At 43.8% G+C, this 21,513-nt stretch overlaps 1 protein-coding gene across 7 annotated transcripts in view; it reads left to right on the top strand.

Moving 5' to 3' along the window:
• Window positions 1-21,513, top strand: part of DGKI (diacylglycerol kinase iota) — a 240,820-nt gene that overhangs the window by 199,032 nt on the left and 20,275 nt on the right. For 5 of the 7 annotated variants that reach the window (XM_033162115.1, XM_033162117.1, XM_033162114.1 and 2 more), the window contains 2 exons: window positions 1,756-1,881; window positions 12,886-12,911. In XM_033162115.1, the coding sequence (XP_033018006.1) occupies window positions 1,756-1,881; window positions 12,886-12,911 (152 nt within the window). The remainder of the gene's footprint in view (window positions 1-1,755; window positions 1,882-12,885; window positions 12,912-21,513) is intronic. The other 2 variants (XM_033162118.1, XM_033162116.1) reach the window with 1 other exon arrangement.

Raw genomic sequence — 21,513 nt, 5'->3', positions numbered from 1 at the left:
AAACTAAATAAAGGAACATTAGTTTTATGCAATTTTATGCAAACCGCTTCAAAGAATTTAGAACCTGTTTGATTGGTGCTACTTTCCTAAAGGCATCCTGGGAATTTATTTGTTTATTTTGCTTGGAGGTTTCTTCCCCAAAAACGGCCGCGGTTCAGAAAAAAAGGAAGAAGGTGCAACAAAACATCTGTCCTATCTATTTTAAAATTAAGAATGTTGTGTATTGTCAGAAATGCCTTTTAGATTTTCACAACAAGTCTTAATTGCATTTCATCAGTGTTGTGTCTGAAATAGTCCATGAGTGGCAACCCAGATGGCAGGAGTATCAGGAGCTCAGCAGAAGAGCCCTCTTGCAACCTTATAAGATTGGCAGGTGAAAATAACGGTTAAGGAAACATGCAAGAGTATGAGAAGAGTTGTGAATAATCAACTCTGCAGAGAAGCAAGGCATGGAATGACCCTCTTCTGGGAATAGGAATATGGATGAATCAGTCAGTTTCAGTTTGCCCCCACACCTGAAAAAGAGCCTCGGAGACAGTACTGGAATTAGAGTTATATTTATTCGAAATAGAAGAAGTTGGAGAAACAGCAAACCAACTTCAACCCAATTAAACCAGCTTCAACTAAATTCAATTCAAGAAGTACAGGCAGGTGAGGGTTTAACTCATTCTGGTAGGGAAGGATCTCTCAAGCCTTCCTGGGCATGTGTTCCAGCCTCAGACTGGAGCTCCCCAGCAAAGGATGTGGAGCAGTAAACACCCTCCTTGCCAGGGTGCTGAGCAATCACCTAAGGTGCGCATGCCAGACCTCCATGTCACCCCAAACACAAAGTACTGGCAGATCTCTGAAGGGTGTCCTCTACCCAATAACGCCTCATTTCCCTCATTATCTCTTCACCCATTCTTTCCTTCCCTGTCCATGCTTCATGCTGCAACAGGCACCATCCACGCCATTGCAGGAATGCTGAATGAACTGAACAATGTGAAGCAGGCAAAAGGCAGGCAGGTTCCTGGGCCAATCAGGCTGCACACCCCCCCCCCCCAAAATTAAAATTCCTGCTCAGTTCCTTCAACAGATGATTTGCTAACATCCACTTTGCACACAGGAAAAGAGGAAGCTTGCAAACCAGTAAAGAGGAGGAATTGGCACATGAAACCCACCCGCCCTCACTTTGCTGTCTCAGCATGTGATCCCCTCATCCTCTCCCTTTGGAAGCAACAAGCTCCTGAGCTGTCTTCTGGAGCAGGGGAGGGGTGGGGAAAAATATGCACCCACTTTAGAGGTGGGAGTGAAATTTTCTCAGTCTCTCGTTTATCCCGTCTTCTGTTTGCCCCATATCTGCTGCAGTTTGCAATTGCTGCTTGATTGTAAAACGAAACAAAAAAACTAAACAAAACCCCTAAAAGCAGTTCATTAAAAAGTCAGCATGTAAATTTTCCCCAATATACCAACTTCCCTAATTTATGTATTTTGCATTCAGTTTACTGATTTGTGTGCACTAATTCACCTCCCCCCCCCATGCTTTATTTTTGGCATGAGCACAGAACTTCAACATTTGGAGAAGCACGGATTTAGCTGTGTTTCAGTTAGTGTGTGGGGTCCTGAAGTGCTAATTAAGTAGGTTCACATTTGAAAAGGTGAACCAAGCAGCACTACCCCACCCCCACCCCGCTCCCCACCCACCCCACCAAAAAATAAAGCAAAAACTCCCATCTGAGAATAATGGTGTTTTCCATTTGGAAATCTTTTTCTCAGAATATCAGATCGGTGGAATCCTGCTGTTCGAAAGCGCATGCTGAGCGACAGCGGCCTGGGGAAGATGTCCCCGCACTACGAGGTACCTGAGAAACAAAAGGAGGCCAGCGAGATGCACATGCTGCAGTAAGAGCCCTCTGCATTTCTCTGCTTGATGCTGCATTGCTACCATCACCAAAGGCAATTTTACCTGCTCTTTTACAATGCGTTTCCGATACACTGTTCTGATGTGCTCTGCATTCTCTGCTTTCTTTCAATCTGCCTCATACTTTTTCATCTCTCTCTCCCCCTTTAAATCTATGTTGTGCACCCCTGATTCAAACTAAGCCAGGGCATATCTGAACTGCAAAGTTTAGGGGATGTTATAGCATTAGAACGAGGAAGAAGAGAATGTACGAAGCTGTTTTATATATTTAAGGAAGCACATAGCATGAAGGCAGTTGCACAACACTTCCTTTCCTTCTGTTTGTCTTCCATCACAACTTCTGCACACTTTTTATTTGTAACTTTTAGCGCAATTTCATTTACACCCCACCTTTCCTTCAGGGAGCTCAGATTGGCATCCGCATTCACCTCTCTTCATTGTGCTTCTTGTACACCACGTAGAGATGGTTGCATTTCGGCAGCATGCAAACTGTTTAAATAGCTTATAAATAAAATAAATCTGCAGAACACCCCTTTTAAGTTGGCTAGGTTGAGAAGATCATGGGGATTTGAACTCTGACCCTGGTCTGACAGTCTAGAATCTGACCACGGCACCAGACTACCCCTTCAGCAGCTGATTTTTAAATTTATTGCTTTATTTGGCAAATTTTAGAACGGGCTGGTGGTTTATTCACATATACAAGATAAAAATGTTCCCTCTCTCCTATGTGGTCAGACTCAGAGGTGTTTGTTTTCCCAAGAGCTAGACTTGCAATTCACTTTTGCGAAGGCCACATTTACATGATGCATGTCTTGATCTTGAGACACATGGGAGTTTTTCTAATTTATATTTGGTGTACAGTTAATATTTTTTTTTGTCCAAATTGATTACTGAAATTGACTTGATTTTTAAAAATAGAAGGCATGCAAGACTCTTGGCTCCTCGGCCCTGATTTAAGCATCCTCTCCTCTCCTCTTGATAGTGATGTAGAGCTGTGGTAAATGAGGATTGTGAAATATGTTCCCTCAGCATCTCCTGCATCTGCCACCAGGGGCAGTGGCTCTGACAGGTGTCAGCAGTAGCCTGGCCAGGAAGCCCTGGCCTGTGAAGGACTTAGCATATGTCCCCCGAAGCTGGCTGCCATTGAGAAGACAGGAGGCAGTGTAGTGGTTAGAGCAGGCTTCCTCAAACTTGGCCCCCCAGATGTTTTTCGCCCACAACTCCCATGATCCCTAGCTAGCAGGACCAGTGGTCAGGGATGATGGGAATTGTAGTCTCAAAACATTTGGAGGGCTGAGTTTGAGGAAGCCTGGGTTGGAGGGTTGGACCAGGACCTGGGAGACCAGAGTCCAAATCTCCACTGGGTGGAGTATAACCTATTTCACAGTGTTGTTTTTTGTGAGTTATAAGTGTCAATAATTAGTAAGTAAGAGCATACCCTCCAACATTTATCTGATGAAAATAGGTACATCCCATTCCATAATGATAATTTTACTATTTATACCCCACACTTCTTATTGGGCTACCCCAGCCACTCTGGGCAGCTTCCAACATATATAAAAACATAATAAAACATTAAACGCACCAAAAAAACTTCCCCAAATTGCCTTCAGATGGCTCAGGGGTTGGATAACTCCATACCTTCCAACATTTCTCCAATGAAAATAGGGACATCCTAGGGAAAAGCGGGACATTCTGGGATCAAATCAAAAACTGGGACAGCTTCTCTAAATCAGGGACGTCTCTGGAAAATAGGGACACTTGGAGGGTCTGTAAGAGTGGTCATTGGAACGACAGATGGATGAGGGAAAACTTAAGTATACCCAAGTAACATGTGCCTGTTTTATTGTATTTTAAATATATTGCAAACTATCACGAGAACTTTGGTTAGCAGGCTGGGTATGAATACTGAAAGTGAACAAATGAATATGCTAGCAAGAGTCTCGCTGAGCAACAGCAATGACAGCTTTGCCACACGTGTGCCCCTTGCGATCTAAATTCGAAAAATGCCAGTTTGGTTGTGTGAATGGGATCTGGATGCAGCCATATGCCCTTTCCCCATCCCTACATCTGGGAAGGGCCCCTCTGGAAGATGATCCAACCAAGCTGAGTTTGCCTAATTTCAACTGATGTTGTGCTGCTTGTCATTTTATGCCATCTTCTTTGGACAGAAACGCCAAACCAAAATTCTGCCACACATTTCCACAATTCTGTCTGCATAATTTAAACCTAGGCGAACGACATTTTCCTCGAATTTGGCCCTCTCGCCCTCCTGGTGTTTGGGGTCAGGGGTAGATGGCACACAGCTGCTTCTGATGAGAACAGGAACATTTTCGGGTGCTGTCCAGATGTAGTGGTGAAAAAAGAGTATACTGTAAAGCAGTGTTCCCCAACCTTGGGCCTCTAGCTGTTTTTTGCCTACAACTCCCATCATCCCTGACCACTGGCCTCGCTAGCTAGGGATGATGGGAGCTGTAGTCCAAAAACAGCTGGAGGCCCAAGGTTGGGGAACACTGCTGTAAAGTGTGAATTGCTGCCATCCACTCCCATTCCTTTTCTGAGTGAATAATGTTTTTTTAAAGATATATATAATTCAAATTCTCTGAAATGGAAGCAAGACTGCTCTTCCCCCCTCCTCTGAATCTTGGAAACGGAGACTCTTAATTATGTTTTTGTAGCATCTCTGCACCTGACGCATCGTGGAGGAAATTTGCCCTGCTGACAAATTGCTCTGGCAGGTAGTGACACACAAAATGCATCCCACATGCCAGCAGCTTACAAATTGGCATCTTCCAAAACAAGCTTGCTGTTGTCTAGCACCGCCTCCGTTCCTTTCCTTTTCCCCTTCCCTCCTTCCGCCTCTGAAATGAACAGCTAAGCTCCTAACCTTTCTTTGGGACTGATTTCAAGCAGAACAAATGCTTGATTGGCTAAGAACATCACTGGCCCCGGCGCAGAAATGTTTTGCTGCAATTTAGATTTTAAATGCTCTCCGAATATTGCCAGCAACTAAAGCAAAGGCAAAAAAACAAAAACAAAAAAACATTTTGACAGTGAAGTATAAGACTTTTTAAAATGTTGGAATACATTTTAGGATACAAACTCGATGTTGGCAGGGAAGATAGACATATGATGCCTTATCCATCATTCCTCACCATAATGGAAATTATTTTCTCCCCTCCATCCGGGTCTGAGTAGTTGCCTTGACCAGATAAGAATAGGTGGTTTATTCAGAAGCCTTCACAGACTTTACTGGCAATATATTTTTCTATTTTTCTTTCTTTCTTTCTTTCTTTCTTTCTTTCTTTCTTTCTTTCTTTCTTTCTTTCTTTCTTTCTTTCTTTCCCCTTTTCTGTTTATTATTCTGTTCAAGTGAAATGGTCAGAGGGAAAAGAGTGAACAAATTTCAGGGTCATAAACATTTGTGCAATGAATTTCTGTCTGAATAATGAAGAGGGGGGGGGAAGGCCCATGGGAATCTGATCTCTGTGGAGTTCTGCTTCTTGCCACAACTCTGATCTGGGGTAAAATTCAAAGTTCTGGCTTTGAAAGAAACAAACGGCTTGGGTCTAGACTCTAGGATACCTCAGAGATGGCCTTAGCATCTACTTTGCATGCAGAAGATTGCAGATTCAAACCCCACCCCACATCTCCATTTCGGACTAGGACTATTTTCCCCATCTGAAACGCCAGATAACTGCTGTCAGTCAGTGTCAACTGGTCTTCCTCATGCTTGGGTCTCCAGATGTTGCTGGACTACAACTCCCATCATCCCTGACCATTGGTCATGCTAACCCGGGATGATGGGAGTTGGCGGTCCAACATCTGTTGAGGGAGGCCGAAGTAAGTAATTCTATTTGTTTGTTTATTTAGTTCATAATTTTTATTTCATTTTTTTTAATAAACCTCAAACCAGGTTACAAAAGATCAGTAAAATCAAGAGGAAAAACCACAACCATACTTGAGTATCTGAATTGTAGAATCTAAGAGTTGGAAGGGACCCCCAAAGGTCTTCTAGTCCCACCCCCTGCAATGCAGGAATCTCAGCTAAAGCATCCAGGACAGATGGCCATCCAAACTCTGCTTAAAAACCTCCAAGGAAGGAGAGTCCACAACCTCCTGAGCGAGACTGTTCCACTGTCAAACAGCTCTTAGTCTCAGAAAGTTTTTCTGTATGTTTAGTCAAAATCTCCTTTCTTGTAACTTGAAGCCATTGGTTCAAGTTCTACCTTCTAGAGCAGGGGAAAAAAAAAAAGCCGTCTTGCTTGGAAGTACAAAACAGAATGCTGACTGACTGCTGGGACAGACAACTGGGGGTGTGGGATAGTGGGACTGAAATGGAGTATATTTAATAGGAGCTCTCCCATGCTGCAACATTTTGCTGCAGGACCCACTTGTTTGCACTTAACTGTTTCCCTTTTCAGCTTTGGATCCCTTTTCCCATCGCTGAGTCCCTTTTCCTGTTGGTTATGGTAGTTAAGTTTCAAGAGAAACCCTCTAGGTGGCAGTAGAACGTCGAGGATAGCAGCTTGTGTAACAGCTTTCTGAACTTTGCTGAAACTTTGCAGCAGACAGAAATGCCCCCCCCCAAAAAAATCTTGAACCAATGGTGGATATAACCCGAGCTGCAGAGGGGAGGAGGTAACACTAGAACTGCTACCCTTCCTTTTAAAGATGCAATCTCAACTCCACAGTGGCACTGAGGCATCGTCCCTACCGCACCTGCTATGTGGCTCAATTTGACTAGGCTCCCTGTGCAATTTTGGGTGTTGCGTATCGAGGACACAGAAGACATAATTTTTGTTTGGGTTTTTGGCAATAATTTAGGCTACAACTTTATTTAAATACAAATTCGGTGAGTGGTTGCGTAGGCATTGGTTCAGACTACTGTCCTACCGGGACAGAAGCTGGCCTAGAACCAGCGATTGGGAAATTGCAACTGAGGAGAGTTAAGGAGCAGGGGGATACAACGCAACCCTCTCCCCAGAGGTCCTGGGGACTCGGCCACGGCCCTAACCCCTACCGGGGCTTGGACAAAGCATAAGAGTCGCCGGATTCCTTTAACGGAATTCCCAGTTTCATCATGATTCTGGATGGGCACCGCCCAAACCAGCAATCCACACAGGAACCAATGCCTAACCGCCAACCTTACAAGTTGTGACAAGTTGCTACTGCAGTAGGCAAAACCAAATGGCAACAGCCAATCAGCCAGATGGACAAATTCCTACTGGGCCCCTGCGCCAAGGCAGACAACCCCATGACAGGCAGTTGCAAGGTCAAACACAGAGGCCTAAATAAAAGAGGGGGGGGGGCGGGATGGGTGATCAGCAGCCGAAGCCAAGAGAAAAATCACCCTGCGTGCAGGAATATATATAGGACGCTAAGCTGTCCATCACCGATTGCTACATTGAGCTTTGCCCAGCAACACCTAACTGACCTATAGCTGTTACGGCCGGCTGCCGGCCCCACCCCCACAGGAAGGGATGAGTCTTGCCAGGTCCCGATCGCAACACGTGCTCTTACTCAGGGTAGAACCCGATTTACACAGTCGGGATTCTAAATTGTGCAGGGACCCTGCCCTACCATGGAAATCTGCACACTAAAGAAGTTCACCCTCAATCCACTGGAAGGTGGCAGAGTTAGGCCACCAGGGATGTGACATATGAGTCAGGGCCAATGAGCCTAACCCTGCCCTCCTGCCAGGGAAAAGCATAGGCTGGGAGACTCAACGGGACTAGTACAATGCTGAGATTTTAAACAATGCACCCGACTATTAACAAGAATGGTTGAATGTGCAGGTGGAGACTAGGAATGGGAATTTTATGAGATTCTCAATTTCATAGATCCACATAGATCTCTTTCTAATTCCCATCTCACTCCTTAAGTTTGACGAGAAGCAAGATTCCCCACCCCCACCCCTTGGTTCTGCTAAAACATGAATTATCCTTGTGCAATATTTTATGCACCATTATATATCCAACACACACATACAATATTGCTTTCCTAAAGGAATCATCACATGACAGGAACCTGCAGCAATATGTATATAACTGTGTGGAAATGCAAATGCAGCCAACCAAGTTCTACTCGGAGTAAACCCAATGGAATGAGCAAGCCTAGGTTAGCCACGTCCATTCTGTTATGTATTGAAGTTCTCACCCTAGGCCACTAGGGGTGTTGTGTATATAGTTTCACTCTGCCCACCGCGGCTGCAGTTCTCACTCAGGTCCGCACATGCAAATGAAGGATTGAGGGTGCCGCTCACGGATTGGGTAGCTAGAGAGAGTTGCTACTGTTGCATGTTACAGAGTACTATATCAGCAGGCTGGCTTAGCCCTTCAGTTCAGCTCTGTTCCAGCCTGAGAATAAAGAAAGCTGCTTGGGGAATCACTGTGTCCTCTGCTGTGTCCACCCACTATTTAATACATTCCTCTTTCAATAGATCTGCACTGAGTGGAATTTAGTTGGATGCATCCCATAGTTATAGAAGTATACTGCAGAAATATAGCACAGTGTGAGATATGGCTCTTTTATAGGTACTATACATACAGTGCACATAGTTTATATGTATACTGGGTGACCTTGGGCCAGTCACAGTCTCACAGCCTAGTGCACCTCACAGAGTTGCTGTGAGAATAAAATGGAATTGGGAGAGGGAACTGTGCAGGCATCAGGGACCAGCAGGACTCCGAGGGATGTGTAGAGGAGGCAAGGGAGTCTGAGGAATATCTAGAGGAAGGGGTCAACAATTTGTGTGGTTCTGTGCCACCCACAAGGCAAGGGTCAGGGCTCTGAGAAGAGGAATAATAATAATTTTTATACCCCACCCACCTGGCTGGGTTTCCCCAGCGACTCTGGGCGGCTCCATAATAAAAACACATCAAACATTAAAAACTTCCCTCAACAGGGGTGCCTAGATGTCTTCTAAAAGTCAGATAGTTGCTTATTTCCTTGACATCTTATGGGAGGGTGTTTCACAGGGCGGGCACCACTACCAAGAAGGCCCTCTGCCCAGTTCTCTGTAACCTCAACTTCTCACTGGGAGGGAACCAACAGAAGGCCCTCGGAGGTGGACCTCAGTGTCCGGGCTGAATGATGGTGGTGGAGACACTCCTTTGGGTATACTGGGCCGAAGCCGTTTAGGAAGACTCAAGACTGTCAGAGGCAGAAGAGGCCTTTTTAAAAATAAAAAATGAAAAATGAATGCATCCTGAAGAACTGGACTTCGATTGGAAAAGAACTAGGGAAACCAGAATTGACGGATTCACCTATCCTATGCTGGAGACAGATGCTCTGCTGCTATTTGTTTTTGAATGTCTGAAGGTGGTTTGAAAGGAGGAGTGCTCCTTTGGGGGGAGGGATTTTATTGTTTCAAAACCCTAAAATACATCTTTAAGCGAACGTGTGCATGGGAAAACAAAATGGGTGTGAACTGCATAACATCAGATATGAAACCTCTCTTAAACCATTTTCGTCTCTATTTAATGGACTGGATGTATATAACCTTTTAAAAAATGGCTTTCATGTTCTATCCATTGCAGAGGAACAACTAGTGAGTTCATTGGAACCACAGAGAGAGAGAGAGAGAGAGAGAGAGAGAGGTGTTTTGTTTCTTAAAAAGAAACAACATTCAGCCGCCCTCTTTTTTTCTTGGCCAGCTAAATGGCAGAAGTGCTTATCAGAAGGACTTAGTGGGTATGTGTAAAATGAATTACTCGAGTGGCAAAGAAGAGAAAGGCCATAAAACTCCATGGCAGTGCTATAAAAGTATTGTTGTTCTGCCTTTTAGATTCTTTAAGGCTTTTCTTTCAGATGCTGTGGGTGGCAGAGGGTTTCAGTTGCAGGGTTATTGGTAAAAATAGCTGCTTTACATCGGCTTGACGTTTCTCTGGAGGCTTTTGTCTTTATGAATAATACACCCGGTTGCCGGAATTTCTGTTAGACTGTGCCTGGAGGAGGCTGGTTGAATTTCCATGAAACCTCAAATCCCATAGAGTGAGCTCACAAGGTTGCAAATCCCTTCCTTCCCATACAAAGGCATGCCTACACTGGCGCCTTCCTCAAGCAACAAGCCTCCAGCAGACTGAAAACACCAGGAATAGTCTGACTGGCACAGAGTTTTCCTTTAATGCTAAGCTCCCTTGGCCACTGTTGGCCTCCAGGCAGTGGGCCTCTAGGAAGAAGGCACAAACCCCCAGGTCCATTCTGCACAGACAACATGCTTTCTGTTGCTGACCCATGCTTGACTTTGGCTCTTGACAGCACCTTGCATTGGTCCTAGATTGGGTTGCCATATGCAAAATTGGGTTGCCTCTTTTTCCAGGACATGTCCTGCTTTTCATGGGTAGAGTCGCCATATAGTGATCCAGAGTTAAAACTAGAAGTCGACAAATGTGTCCTCTTTTCTCTCTCTTCAAAATATGGTAAAGCAAGCCTAGAAAGAAGCTGGCAGTCATGTCTTTGGATTGGTCAGGGTTAACAAATAAATGGAGCCACGCCTTCTACCACTCTCTACTGACTCCTGCTTGCTCCATTTTTAAAAAATTATTTTTTATTTTGACAAAGCAATAATAGTAATAAATGAAATAAGAATAAAAATGTGCACCCCACCCCGAGACCATTCCATTGTAACTATCCAACCTGCCAAAATTTCAACACCTCTTGCGATGGTTTGACCCCTTTCCGTTTTAACAGTACAAATTCTACAAACAATTTCCATATCTCCTCAAAATAATTTATCTTGCATATTCCACATCTTACCGCTTGCCCCATTTTAGGTTTGAGTTTTTTCCATTTTCCAACTCAAGCCTCACATTTTAGTGACCCCCACCTGGAGATCCAGCTGTCAATACCTTCTCTCTCCCCCTCCCCACCCCGTAGTTTTGCATCTATCTTATGCCTTATCCTTGGCCTGGTCCCAACAGGTGCACACCATAATAGCAGGAGTATAAACTTTATAATTTTCTTAGCAGTACTTGCCATGGTGATTTACCCCCCCCCCACCTCGTCTTTTGGTCTTTTCAGATGCAGAGCTAATTACCTCTACCTGTCTTGCTGTGATAGAAATGCTAGCGAGACAAAAAGGATGCTAAAGTAAATGCTCAGTTATGGCTGCAAAATGGATTATTGTATGCTGTTCCGTTCTGGATCCTAGTAATTTCAGTGCCATTGGTTAGCTATCCCTTCTGCTGTTGAATGGCTACAAGGGACACTAAACTGTAGGGGGCTGGTGGAAAAGTTGTTATCATAAGCACTTGAGTGGGGTTAATCACTTGTGTGACACGCTTCCCCCTTCGTCTGGTTCTTCCAGGGAACACAGCTAAAGGAACGGGGGTGGGGGGTGGGCTTCAACAAAAGCAAGTCTCCAGCTGACTTGGTACCTATTCCTTCCCACTGAAAATGGTAGCTAATAGTAGCTTCATGGGAGGGAAATTAAGCTGAGAAAACAGGGTAAGGAATCTGTACCCCTCCAAATGTTGTTGGGCTGATTGGAGCTATGGCCCAGCAATACCTTGATGACCACAGGTGTCAGGTAGACCTGACATGGGTGACGCTGTGGTCTAAACCACTGAGCCTCTTGGGCTTGCCAATCAGAATGTCAGCAGTTCAAATTTGCATGATGGTGGTGAGCTCCTTTTGCTCTGTCCCAGCTCCTGCCAACCTAGCAGTTCAAAAGCACACCAGTGCAAGTAGATAAATAGGTACCACTGTGGCGGGATGGTAAACAGCATTTCCATGCACTCTGGTTTCCGTCATGATGTTCCATTGTGCCAGAAGCGGTTTAGTCATGCTGGCCACATGACCCGGAAAGCTGTCTGAGGACAAACGCCGGCTCCTTTGGCCTGAAAGCGAGATGAGCACCACAACCCTATAGTAGCCTTTGACTGGACTTAACCGTCCAGAGGTCCTTTACCTTATTGCCTCAGGTCTTTCCCGTCACCTGCTTCCTGGTGCTTTGAGACTGGATTTTCCAAGGACTGACCCTGAGACCTTTAGGAGGAAAAGCATGTGCTCCCGGAGCATGACTGGCATTATGGGGCAGGTGCCACAGAGTTGCCCTCCTGACAGCATAATCAATGCTGCTTAGCTGGTCTCTAAGGTGCTACTGGAAGGATTTTTTAATTTTGTTTTAGCTGGGGAAAGGCAGTATAGCTTTGTTACAGGGGCACGTGGTCGGACCCAATCCAGTACTCCCAGCAATGCACCTAAGCAATGCTTCCCTTATCGTTGCCCTGCCCCTTCCACTGAGCTACCGTTCTTCTCCCTGATCATGTCTGTGATGCACACCAGCAGTTACTTTGAAGGGAAAAGTAAAGTGGTGGAAAATCTGGCTGCAGATCATTCGCTCTGCATTCAGCTTGACTAAGAAATCTCAGTGGAGCCACTGCTGAATTTTGATGGACCTTTGGTTATCAATTCACCTCTGACCTGATCCACCGAAGCAATTTCCCCCCATTATTTTCTTTCTATGACTTGAGACTGCTGGAGATAGAAACTGACTGCACGCATGAGGTTGAGATAATGGGTGGCAATAGCTTGTTCCTTGGGGAGGCAGAGATTTTAGGGCAGGTCTTAGAGAGCAGTAACCAGGCTCATTATTGGGGGGCAGTGGGAAGAACCAGGGGAACAGCGACGGCAGCAGTTTATCCTTCCAGCTGTACCTGTTTACGAGGCACCCTTCATTCTTCTCCATATATTTTCAAATAATAATAGTAAAGTTCTCCTTTCTCCAAAATCACAATGATACAGAACTAGGTGGATTTTCATGAGGCTCATTTTAATGCAAATACGGAATGAAGTGGGATCTGAATTTCAGCAATTGTTAGGAGTTGAACAAAACATAACCTGTAGAAGTATTTAGCGTCAGCCAAACTCTGCTTTACTAAGTGCTGCTGCAGAAATCCCTGAAAGTACACTGAATTTTATTTGTCGCCTTTTCATCTTACCAAAAAAAGACTGATGGGTCTTTGTTGGTTTACTTCCAGGTCTCCAGTTTCTTCAGAAGATCAAGGTGAGAATCTATTTTATTTGTTTGTGTGTTGTTGTTAATTGTCCTATTGCAAACTCGGCTCGATAAATATGAATTTTGCTCAGGTTAATTGGATGAGAAGTGATCTAGATTCTTCACCACCGCTAGCCCTCGGTCTGAGTGGGGAAAGCTGGGTGAGAATAATATTTGGCATTTGTCTACCTAGGGTATTCAAAAGTGATTTCCACTAATCCACACAATGCCTTGTAAGGCAGGGATGAGCATACTTCAGGTGTCTAAGATCTATTTGGTTTGTTTAGTAAATCCTCAGTGTCTCTACAAACCAGAACCAGGTGCAAAAGACATAGGACTTTACCAGAGCTTTCTGCACATGCAGTGAGACTTCATTCTCCTCTCTGGAGCAGATTTTGAGGGTGTATGGTGAGCTGCAGGCAAGAGGAAAAAAGCAGCAACTTTTTCCCTGCATGCATATATCTCTGGTGCAAATGGAATGGCAGCATTGGATACAGCCCATGCAGTTAGAATTAAAAAACAACAACAGGTTGCCTCTGAGCTCATTCTCACTGAAATACTGGGCAAATAAAGATAGATGTTTGGGTCTTGGGAATGGAACAACAAGGACACACCCATTGGCCTGAATAACTCATGGCTGCCTGTTCCAGCTAACAGTAGACTCCCAAGATTCCCATGTTTGTTTTCCTCCTGCTGTCTTGGACCCTTTAACACAAGGGTGGGGGAACCTGTCTTCCATCATCCTCATCCCCACCAGCATGGTCAGAGATGATGGTAGTTGGAGTCAGCAACACCTGGAGGACCACAGGCTCTCCATCCTGCTTTAGCTGACCCCAGGACTTTCTTCATGGTTTCCTCCTGTTGCAAGACTGAACCCAAGGTCCACTAATAAGATGGGAAGTCATAACTGATACTGGACAGGTAGCAATGTGTTCATTTCAATGAGTCTTGCACAGGAGAAGCTCTTGATGAGCTGCGGCCCAGTTTCTAAGAAAAGAAAGTTGTCCTTCCTTCCAGCCTTTGAAATGTCATTTCACAATGTCAAGTGAGTACACACTATTCCCTCCCGTTCGGCCACGGCTGAGTGATATGTTTATTATGTTGCATTTGATCCTTGCCAAAACCTGACTCCACCGCCTCTTACTCCCATGCTTCAGAGGAAACATTACATTTTAATAGGCTGTCCTGGGTACCAGTATCATGCTATTTGTCAATGGGCAGTGATTTATTAGCCGGGCTTATAGGTTTTCCTTACATTATCGTATTACTCTGTCATTTTATCTATTAATTGAGTGTCAGGCAGCATATGAAGTGCTTCCTTATGGATCTTCTCGGCTTTAATCTCCAGTATCTGCCCCTACCATCTCCCTTTCCTTTCTGCCTTCCCTGTTTCCCTCCTTTGCACAAATTCCTCTCATGTTCCATTTACCACCTGTGCCTCTGTGACGGGGGACCAGCTCTACAGTTTGATCAATATCCCTAACCACTCCAGAACCATAAAAGCATTTATGAGCTTACTTTGAAATGGAGAATGAAAGCCGCAAGCACTCTTCACCTATCATACCAAGGACATTAAAAGCTTCTGTTTAATGACAGTGAAATAGCTGATTGAGAAATGTATTACAGGATAGAAGAATGGTTACAGGCGAGAGCCTTTTATGATGCAGCAGGGTCAGAACATTTAGTTCCGATGCTTGTAAATACTGTCTGTCATCCACCAGGAGAGGAATCGCCTTGGAACTTAGCTCTGCATAGGCTTTGCCCCAGTGCCGCAGTGATGGCTTCACTTGGCAAATGGGGGCTGGTTGCAACAGTCCTATGTGTTTCCCCAGCTGTCCCCTCCAGCAAAGCCACAGACTTGGATGGGCAAAGCATTTTGCTTCCTCCTCTGTACTCCAAGGTCAAACCCTGTGTCCTGGATCATCTTTGGGGATGATGCTCCCTGGTTCCTCGCTGTGCTAGCCTTAAGCAGCCTGATGTGCTCCCTGGGTTGTGTTTTCTCAGGCTTAGTGATGATGTGCTGTCACGGGGGCAGTCAAGAAATACAAAAGATTTGTTTCTGCCATCGCTCATTGCATTCCCTTCTCCTTGGGGGAAAGGTTATAGCAGGGACAGACTTTGGTAATCTTTTGTGATGTGGTTCCCCGTGTGAGGTCAACATTTGGCGTCCCTCAATGGATCTTCTCAATTATGGATCTTCTCAGTTTTGCCACCCCTGCAGCTCAGCACCCTGTGTAGCAGAACCGCTCACAGCACCCTAAATCTGGCACTGGTCACAGCTCAGTGGCACAACATCTGCTTTGCATGCAGAGGGTCCTAGGTCAATCCCCAGCATCTCCAGGTAGGATGGGAAAGACTTCTATCAGAAACCGTGGCAAGCCAGCCGCTGTGAAGAACCCTCAGCTAGGTGGACCAACAGGGAAAGGCATCTTCCTGTGTTCTTACATGGTAGTCCCAGCAAGCTGAGGCTCTCTCTTGGCTTATGGAGTAGTTGTGCTTTTGGGGTTCATGGCTCCCCAGATCCCTGTTGGGGGGTATGGCAGACAGGAGCAGAGCATTGCTGGTTAGGCAACACATGTCCAAGAATGTAAGATCACCCCATTTTCAGACCAAAGCTAGTCTAGCATTTTGTTTCCAACAGTAACTAGCGAGATGTCTCTCGAAAGCGTTAGTGCATGAGGCCACTGCTCTCCTGAAGCTGAGCAGGTCTGAGTCTGGTCAGCACCAGAATGGGAAACCGCCAGGGAATCACAGGTATGCTGCCTTGTGTTGCACAATGGAAGAAAAGTGGGTTAGAAATGTAAATAAACAAAATCATTGGATCTGCTATTGGAGGCTCTGAACAGGAATGTGCCTTATGCCAAGTTAGACCACTGACCGACCTAGCTCATCATTGTCTACACTGAATGACAGCGACTCTCCAGATTCCAGGGATCTTTTTCCTACTTGGAGGTACCAGGGATGGAACCTGGGATGCTCTTCATGCAAAGCAGCTGCCCTACTGCTGAGCTGTGCCCCTTCCCCTATAGTTGCAAGCTTTAATCCACAGATGAAACCATTAAAAACTTAGTTGATTGAGCAGTGAATATGAATCTTCATCAGTAAAGCAAACTTTAATTGTTTCTAGACTGCTTTTATAACTCATGTTGCACCAGGCACTTAACAACAAAGCTTGAACGACACATTTTAATTAGTGTGGCTGAGACTTCAGGGCACTCTTTCTCCTTTCTTTTCGGGACTTATTTTGGTTCGGATATATTACTCTTACAGGGAATTTAAGAAAAAAGCAGCACTCAAGGCAATCTCTGAGACAATGAAAACCATAGGGACCCCAGTGTGGTTTGATTTTAAAATCCTCCTTAAAGGCCAGGCAAAGAGGAGAATTTTCTTATGATCCTTTCTCTCAGAAACACCAACATTTTGAGGCTTCTCTCCCCCCCCCCCACCTTGTCTTTTGGAGGTGTCAGGGAAGAGGGACTGTTCCCCCCTCCCACTTTTGCTTCTAATATGGAAAAAGTAATAAAATATTAAACATGAGGTTGTTTTTTCTAGTATTGCATTGTAGTTTCCCCCCTTTTTTTTACTGAAAAAGTTACAAACCGAACATTTCCCTTCCCCCACCCCCACCCCACTTTTCCCCAACCCAAAGTCATTGTTCAGATGTAAACAATGATAGCAAAGTTTGTGAAAGCACTGAAGTGGAGATAGACTGAAAGTTGCCAATATCAATATGAAGGAGAATGTTAAACACAGCCATATATTACAGAATGAGGCAGGTACAGTTTGTCCTGTAGAGTCTTCTTTCCTGTGCTGGATGAATGACCACCAGTTCACCATAAAAGTCAGTCTCTCTCTCTCTCTCTCTCTCCTCTCTCTCTCTCTCTCTCTCTCTCTCTCTTTCTATCTATCTAACTATCTATCTATCTATCTATCTCTATCTCTTGCCCTCCAGCCACACGAAGTTTTTGCATCAGTTTTTCAGAAATATTTTAAATTGTTGTTAAAAACAGAGGACTTGTGTATTTTTATTTTAAAAATGATAATTTAATTGTTTTATCTTGTTTGTAAATCACTTTGCCTTTTTCAAAAACATAAAATCAAATAAAGAGGCATGTAAATTTTTATGAAATAAATAAAATGTTGGCCTGGGTATATCACAGACATCGCAATGGAGTTGAATTTGTAAGATTAGCAAGAGGAAGGTCCCAAAGGTCTGCGATCATTAGCCACTTTGCTGCGTGGCTTTTCACACCAGATAAGTGCCCTCAAACTTCTCAGCGGACAACTCTATGGGGCAGGCCTCCCATCCTGCAGTTTGTACAAGTCAAGCCACGCAGCCCTGACTAGGATTTACTTTAGCAGTCAGAACTGATAGCTGACTTGCATTCAGGCTGCAGCTTCCCTTGTCAGAGGCATTGACAAGACAAACCTATTGCACAGACTGCAATTCCCGTAGGGGCTTTGCTGACAAAGAAACAAGTGTCAAATTCTTGGTTTAAGCAAGGGCTGCCCTGTGGGATGTGTGGGAATTCTGAGCAGGTGAGTGAAGTGCCACACAGCCCAAGGGAGACAGCGAGAGAAGCTGAACGGGACAGGCTTGTTTTCTGAGCCTCCTTCATAGCAAAATCTGTACACTGTTCGGGTAGTTCTAATCCTATAATTCCCAAGAGAAAAGCTTCTGGGTTGTTTTTTTTAAACGAACATTATCTTAAACATCTTTTTCAATTCATTATGTATCATTTTCCAGTAAGCCTTGACCTTATTACAAGACTACCACATATGGAAAAGGGTACCTTCTTTCTCTTTACATTTCCAACACTTATTCGATTTTGATTTATACATTTGTGCCAATCTACTAGGTGTTAAGTACCATCTGCATAGCATTTTCATATAATTTTCTCTTAAACCATAACGTGCTGTAAATTTTATATCCATATTCCATAATCATTCCCATGTTTCCATTTCTATATTATGACCAATATCAATTGCCCAGTGTATCATTGAAGATTTCACTTTTTTTGTCTTTTGTCTTCCATTCCAATAGCATCTTACACCTTTTAGACATCACTTTAACATTACAGTTTAGCAAGTCTCTCTAATTGTGATAATTGTTCCAAAAAAACCCACTTCGTATCCTTTTAAAATATTTCATTCAAATGATAATATTGCAACCATGTTGTTAATATACCAGATAAATCCTTAAACTCTTTTGATTTAAGTTCTCTACTCTCCTCTCTTAGCAAATTTCTATAAGTTGCCCAACTTTCCATCATATTTTTCTTTTTCACCACTATGGCTTCCAAAGGTGAAAGCCAAAGTGGTGTTTTATTCCCCAATAAGTTTTTGTATTTATCCCATATTCTGTACACCCCCCCCCCCAAATTATATGGTTTGTGAAGGCTTTATGTACTTTTGCCTTTTCATACCACAAATAAGTGTGCCAACCAAAAATATTATCATGACCTTCCAAATATGTGGATTCTTCAGTAGCAACCATTCCTTCAACCAGCACAGCCAAGATGCTTCATAATATAATCTCATATCCGGCAGGGAGAAACTTCATCTTTCTTTCGTGTCTATCAGTATGTTATATTGTATTCTCAGGTTCCCCCCCCCCCCGCTTGTCAGATATATTTAGAAATACCCTTTTGCCATTTGTTGAAGAAAACTGTCTTGCCGATCACCAGTATTGATTGAAACAAAAATAACATTTTGGTAGTACATTCATCTTTATGGTCCACACACTACCCAGTAACGAAAGTTTCATTCTACCCCATATTTGCAAATTTCTTTTAGTATCCTCCCATGTTTTCAGATAGTTATCTTTATACAGCAGTAATCTGTTAACCATACACCTAAATACGCAACCTTCTTTTCAATCTTTAGACCTGATATATTTTGTAATTTATTTTTACTCTCATCATTCATGTTTTTATCAGGAGCTTGGTTTTATCCTTTTTTTCTATCTCTTCTAATGCTTTCAGAATTGACTCTATTGGTTCTTCTACAGATATCACCACATCATCTGCAAATGCTTTTAATTTGTATTTTCTCTGTCTCACCCTTATTCCTTTAATTTCTTGATTACATCTTATGCTTTGCGCCAAAACAATATAAACAATAAAGGTGACAGCGGACAACCTTGTTTAGTGCCTTTAGTTATCTTACAGTTCTCAGTCAATACATTATTTACTAACAATTTTGCTGATGGTTCTGTATACATTGCCTTAACTCCTTTTATAAAAGTGTCTCCACAGCTCATATATTCCAAAACTTTAAACAGGAGACGTTATCAAATGCTTTCTCTGCATCTAAAAACATTAAGGCTGCTTGTTTTTTTTTCATTTCTCACTTCTAAGTATTCTCTTAGAACAAAGGAGGGTCAAGAAGCCCTTCAAACAAAGGAGAAAGGAGGAATCTCAGTCTCCAGTCAAATGCTTTCTGAGTGGGCCAGCAGTTTTTGCAATTAGGAGTGAAAGCATTTGCATACGAAGCCTTGATTAGCCTTTCATTCTGGGTTTGCTTTTAAATGTGCCATTACTCAATTGCTCTTCTCCCCTTGCCAACATAACACTGTTTTAATGAAGTGCATGGGATAGCCAGCCAAAATCGTACTCTCTCCACTAACACATCTCCTTCGTCTTCCTGCTCCCATAATCCCTCCCCAACCCCCATCTTTCTTTCAGCTTGACAACTATTTTCTCCCTTTTCATCGCTTCCAAAAGTGGCATCAACTTGTCCTTGGGTTAGTTTTCATCTTCTTTAAATGGTTATCTTACAGAATACATTGGAGAAGCCAGCGAGTCTGGTGCTCTGGTTGCTCACAACTTTTCTTAAACCAGGGCTAAGAAAAGGAACCTGACGCCCTCCAGGTATTGATGTTGGGCACCAACTCCCATCAGCCCCAGGAGGCACAATGAGGGATGATGGGAGTTGTAGTCCAACAAGTAGAGGAATGGTGGGAGTTGTAGTCCAACAACAAATAGAGCGCCAAAGGTTTCCCATCCTTGATTTAGACAAGAAAATTTTCACTCTACACCTTCGCAATGAGGACCCTTTCACATGCTCTGAAGGCTCTGTAATCCTCTGCACACATGTAGGGGAAGCAACAGCCAATCCTGGTTCTCAGATGGGTGCGTCCTATTGATACATATGTGTCATTCACACACTACATTGCTAGGTGTACACCTAAGCAACATAATGTTGAATTGGCTCTCACCTCTACTTTGCAAGTTGGCTCATCTAGTCCAGTACTGTCTGCACTGACTGGTAGCAGCTCTCCTATCTGGAGATGCCAAGGATTGCTCTTGGCACCTTCTGCATGCCAAGCATTGTTCCCCATTCATTTAAAGGCACAGAAATAAACTCTTTTTTATAAAATAAAAAATTAGAATAAACATATGCACAAATTCTTCCTGAATTTTCATTTCTTTTTTAGATGTAAGGTACTATATTTACTTTGCTTGAATTATTCTGGTTTTATGTAAGCCACTTTGTGTTCTGTGTGTAAAAAGGCTGAGGAAAAATTAACGAAAAAATAAAACATTCCACTTGGGGGAAGATGTGGTATAAGTATGCTCTGTCTGGACTGCAATCTTATACTCGCTTACTTGGTAGTGAGCTCCTTTGAACTAAGTGAGGCTTACTTCTGCGTATGCATGTACGGGATTGCACCATTGTAAGCCCCCCCCCTTTTGTCTTGCCCCCTACATTTTAAACACTTTCTGGCTTGCTACTGTTCATCTAACAAGAGAGAGGGTGAGGAGTTGGGGCGGGGAGAGACTTTCTTTCATCTATCCTTGTTGAATGAGGACTACAGGAATAAAGGAAACACTCCATTTATCAGGTCTGCAACTGTAGTGTGATGGCTTTAAGACATTGCTATTTCTAAGAATAGAAATGTTATTTGAGGCACTGTCTCAAAACAATGGCTCATATCAAGAGGTTATAAATTGTAGTCCCACAAAGTGTCTCTGCCTTTTATCAGTTCAAGGTATGCCTATGAATGTTACGAGTTGTATTCATTTGCAAAGATTTCCACTAAAAGTGTCAGTTAATTTTAAAAATAGCAACTTTTAAAGTGAAGCATTAAAATAAAGTTTAAGGCTTTGGACTCAGCTACACTGGAAAAGAAAAAAAATTGCTTTATATGCATTGTTTATACATCCTAACACTGTGACACCAGGTGGTGCTGTGGAGTTCCGTTTTTGCCAACCTGATTTCTCATGCAAATTTTGCAACGCGTTTAACTGAAACGCTTCTTTGATGTGTCTAGATCAAGCCTATATTAAGAATGCTCACGACTTCCGGCGGCTGACGCCATTGCGGGTGGTCGTGGGCTGCTTCGGCTGCGAAGCACCCAGTCCATCCCGGGGGTTAGGAGCCCTGCAGCCGCATAGCGGGGCTCCGGTTGGGGTGCGGGAAGAGCGTCCCGCACCCTGGGCTCCCCGGCTGTGCCCGTTGTGGCTCCGAACCCTTCCCCCGCTCCCCCTGTAAAGGGGGAGTGGGGGTGAAGGGACGACGGAGCCGGGCTATAGGGGACATGCCCCAACCGGGATGTAAATGCGGCGACAAAGCCTGTGATGAGCGTCTAAGTTCTACCTGTCCTTAA

Source organism: Lacerta agilis, chromosome 10 (assembly GCF_009819535.1).
Source record: "Lacerta agilis isolate rLacAgi1 chromosome 10, rLacAgi1.pri, whole genome shotgun sequence".
Lineage (NCBI taxonomy): Eukaryota > Metazoa > Chordata > Lepidosauria > Squamata > Lacertidae > Lacerta > Lacerta agilis.
The sequence above is the reverse complement of the archived record's forward strand: the minus strand, read 5'-3'. Positions and strand labels throughout refer to the sequence as shown.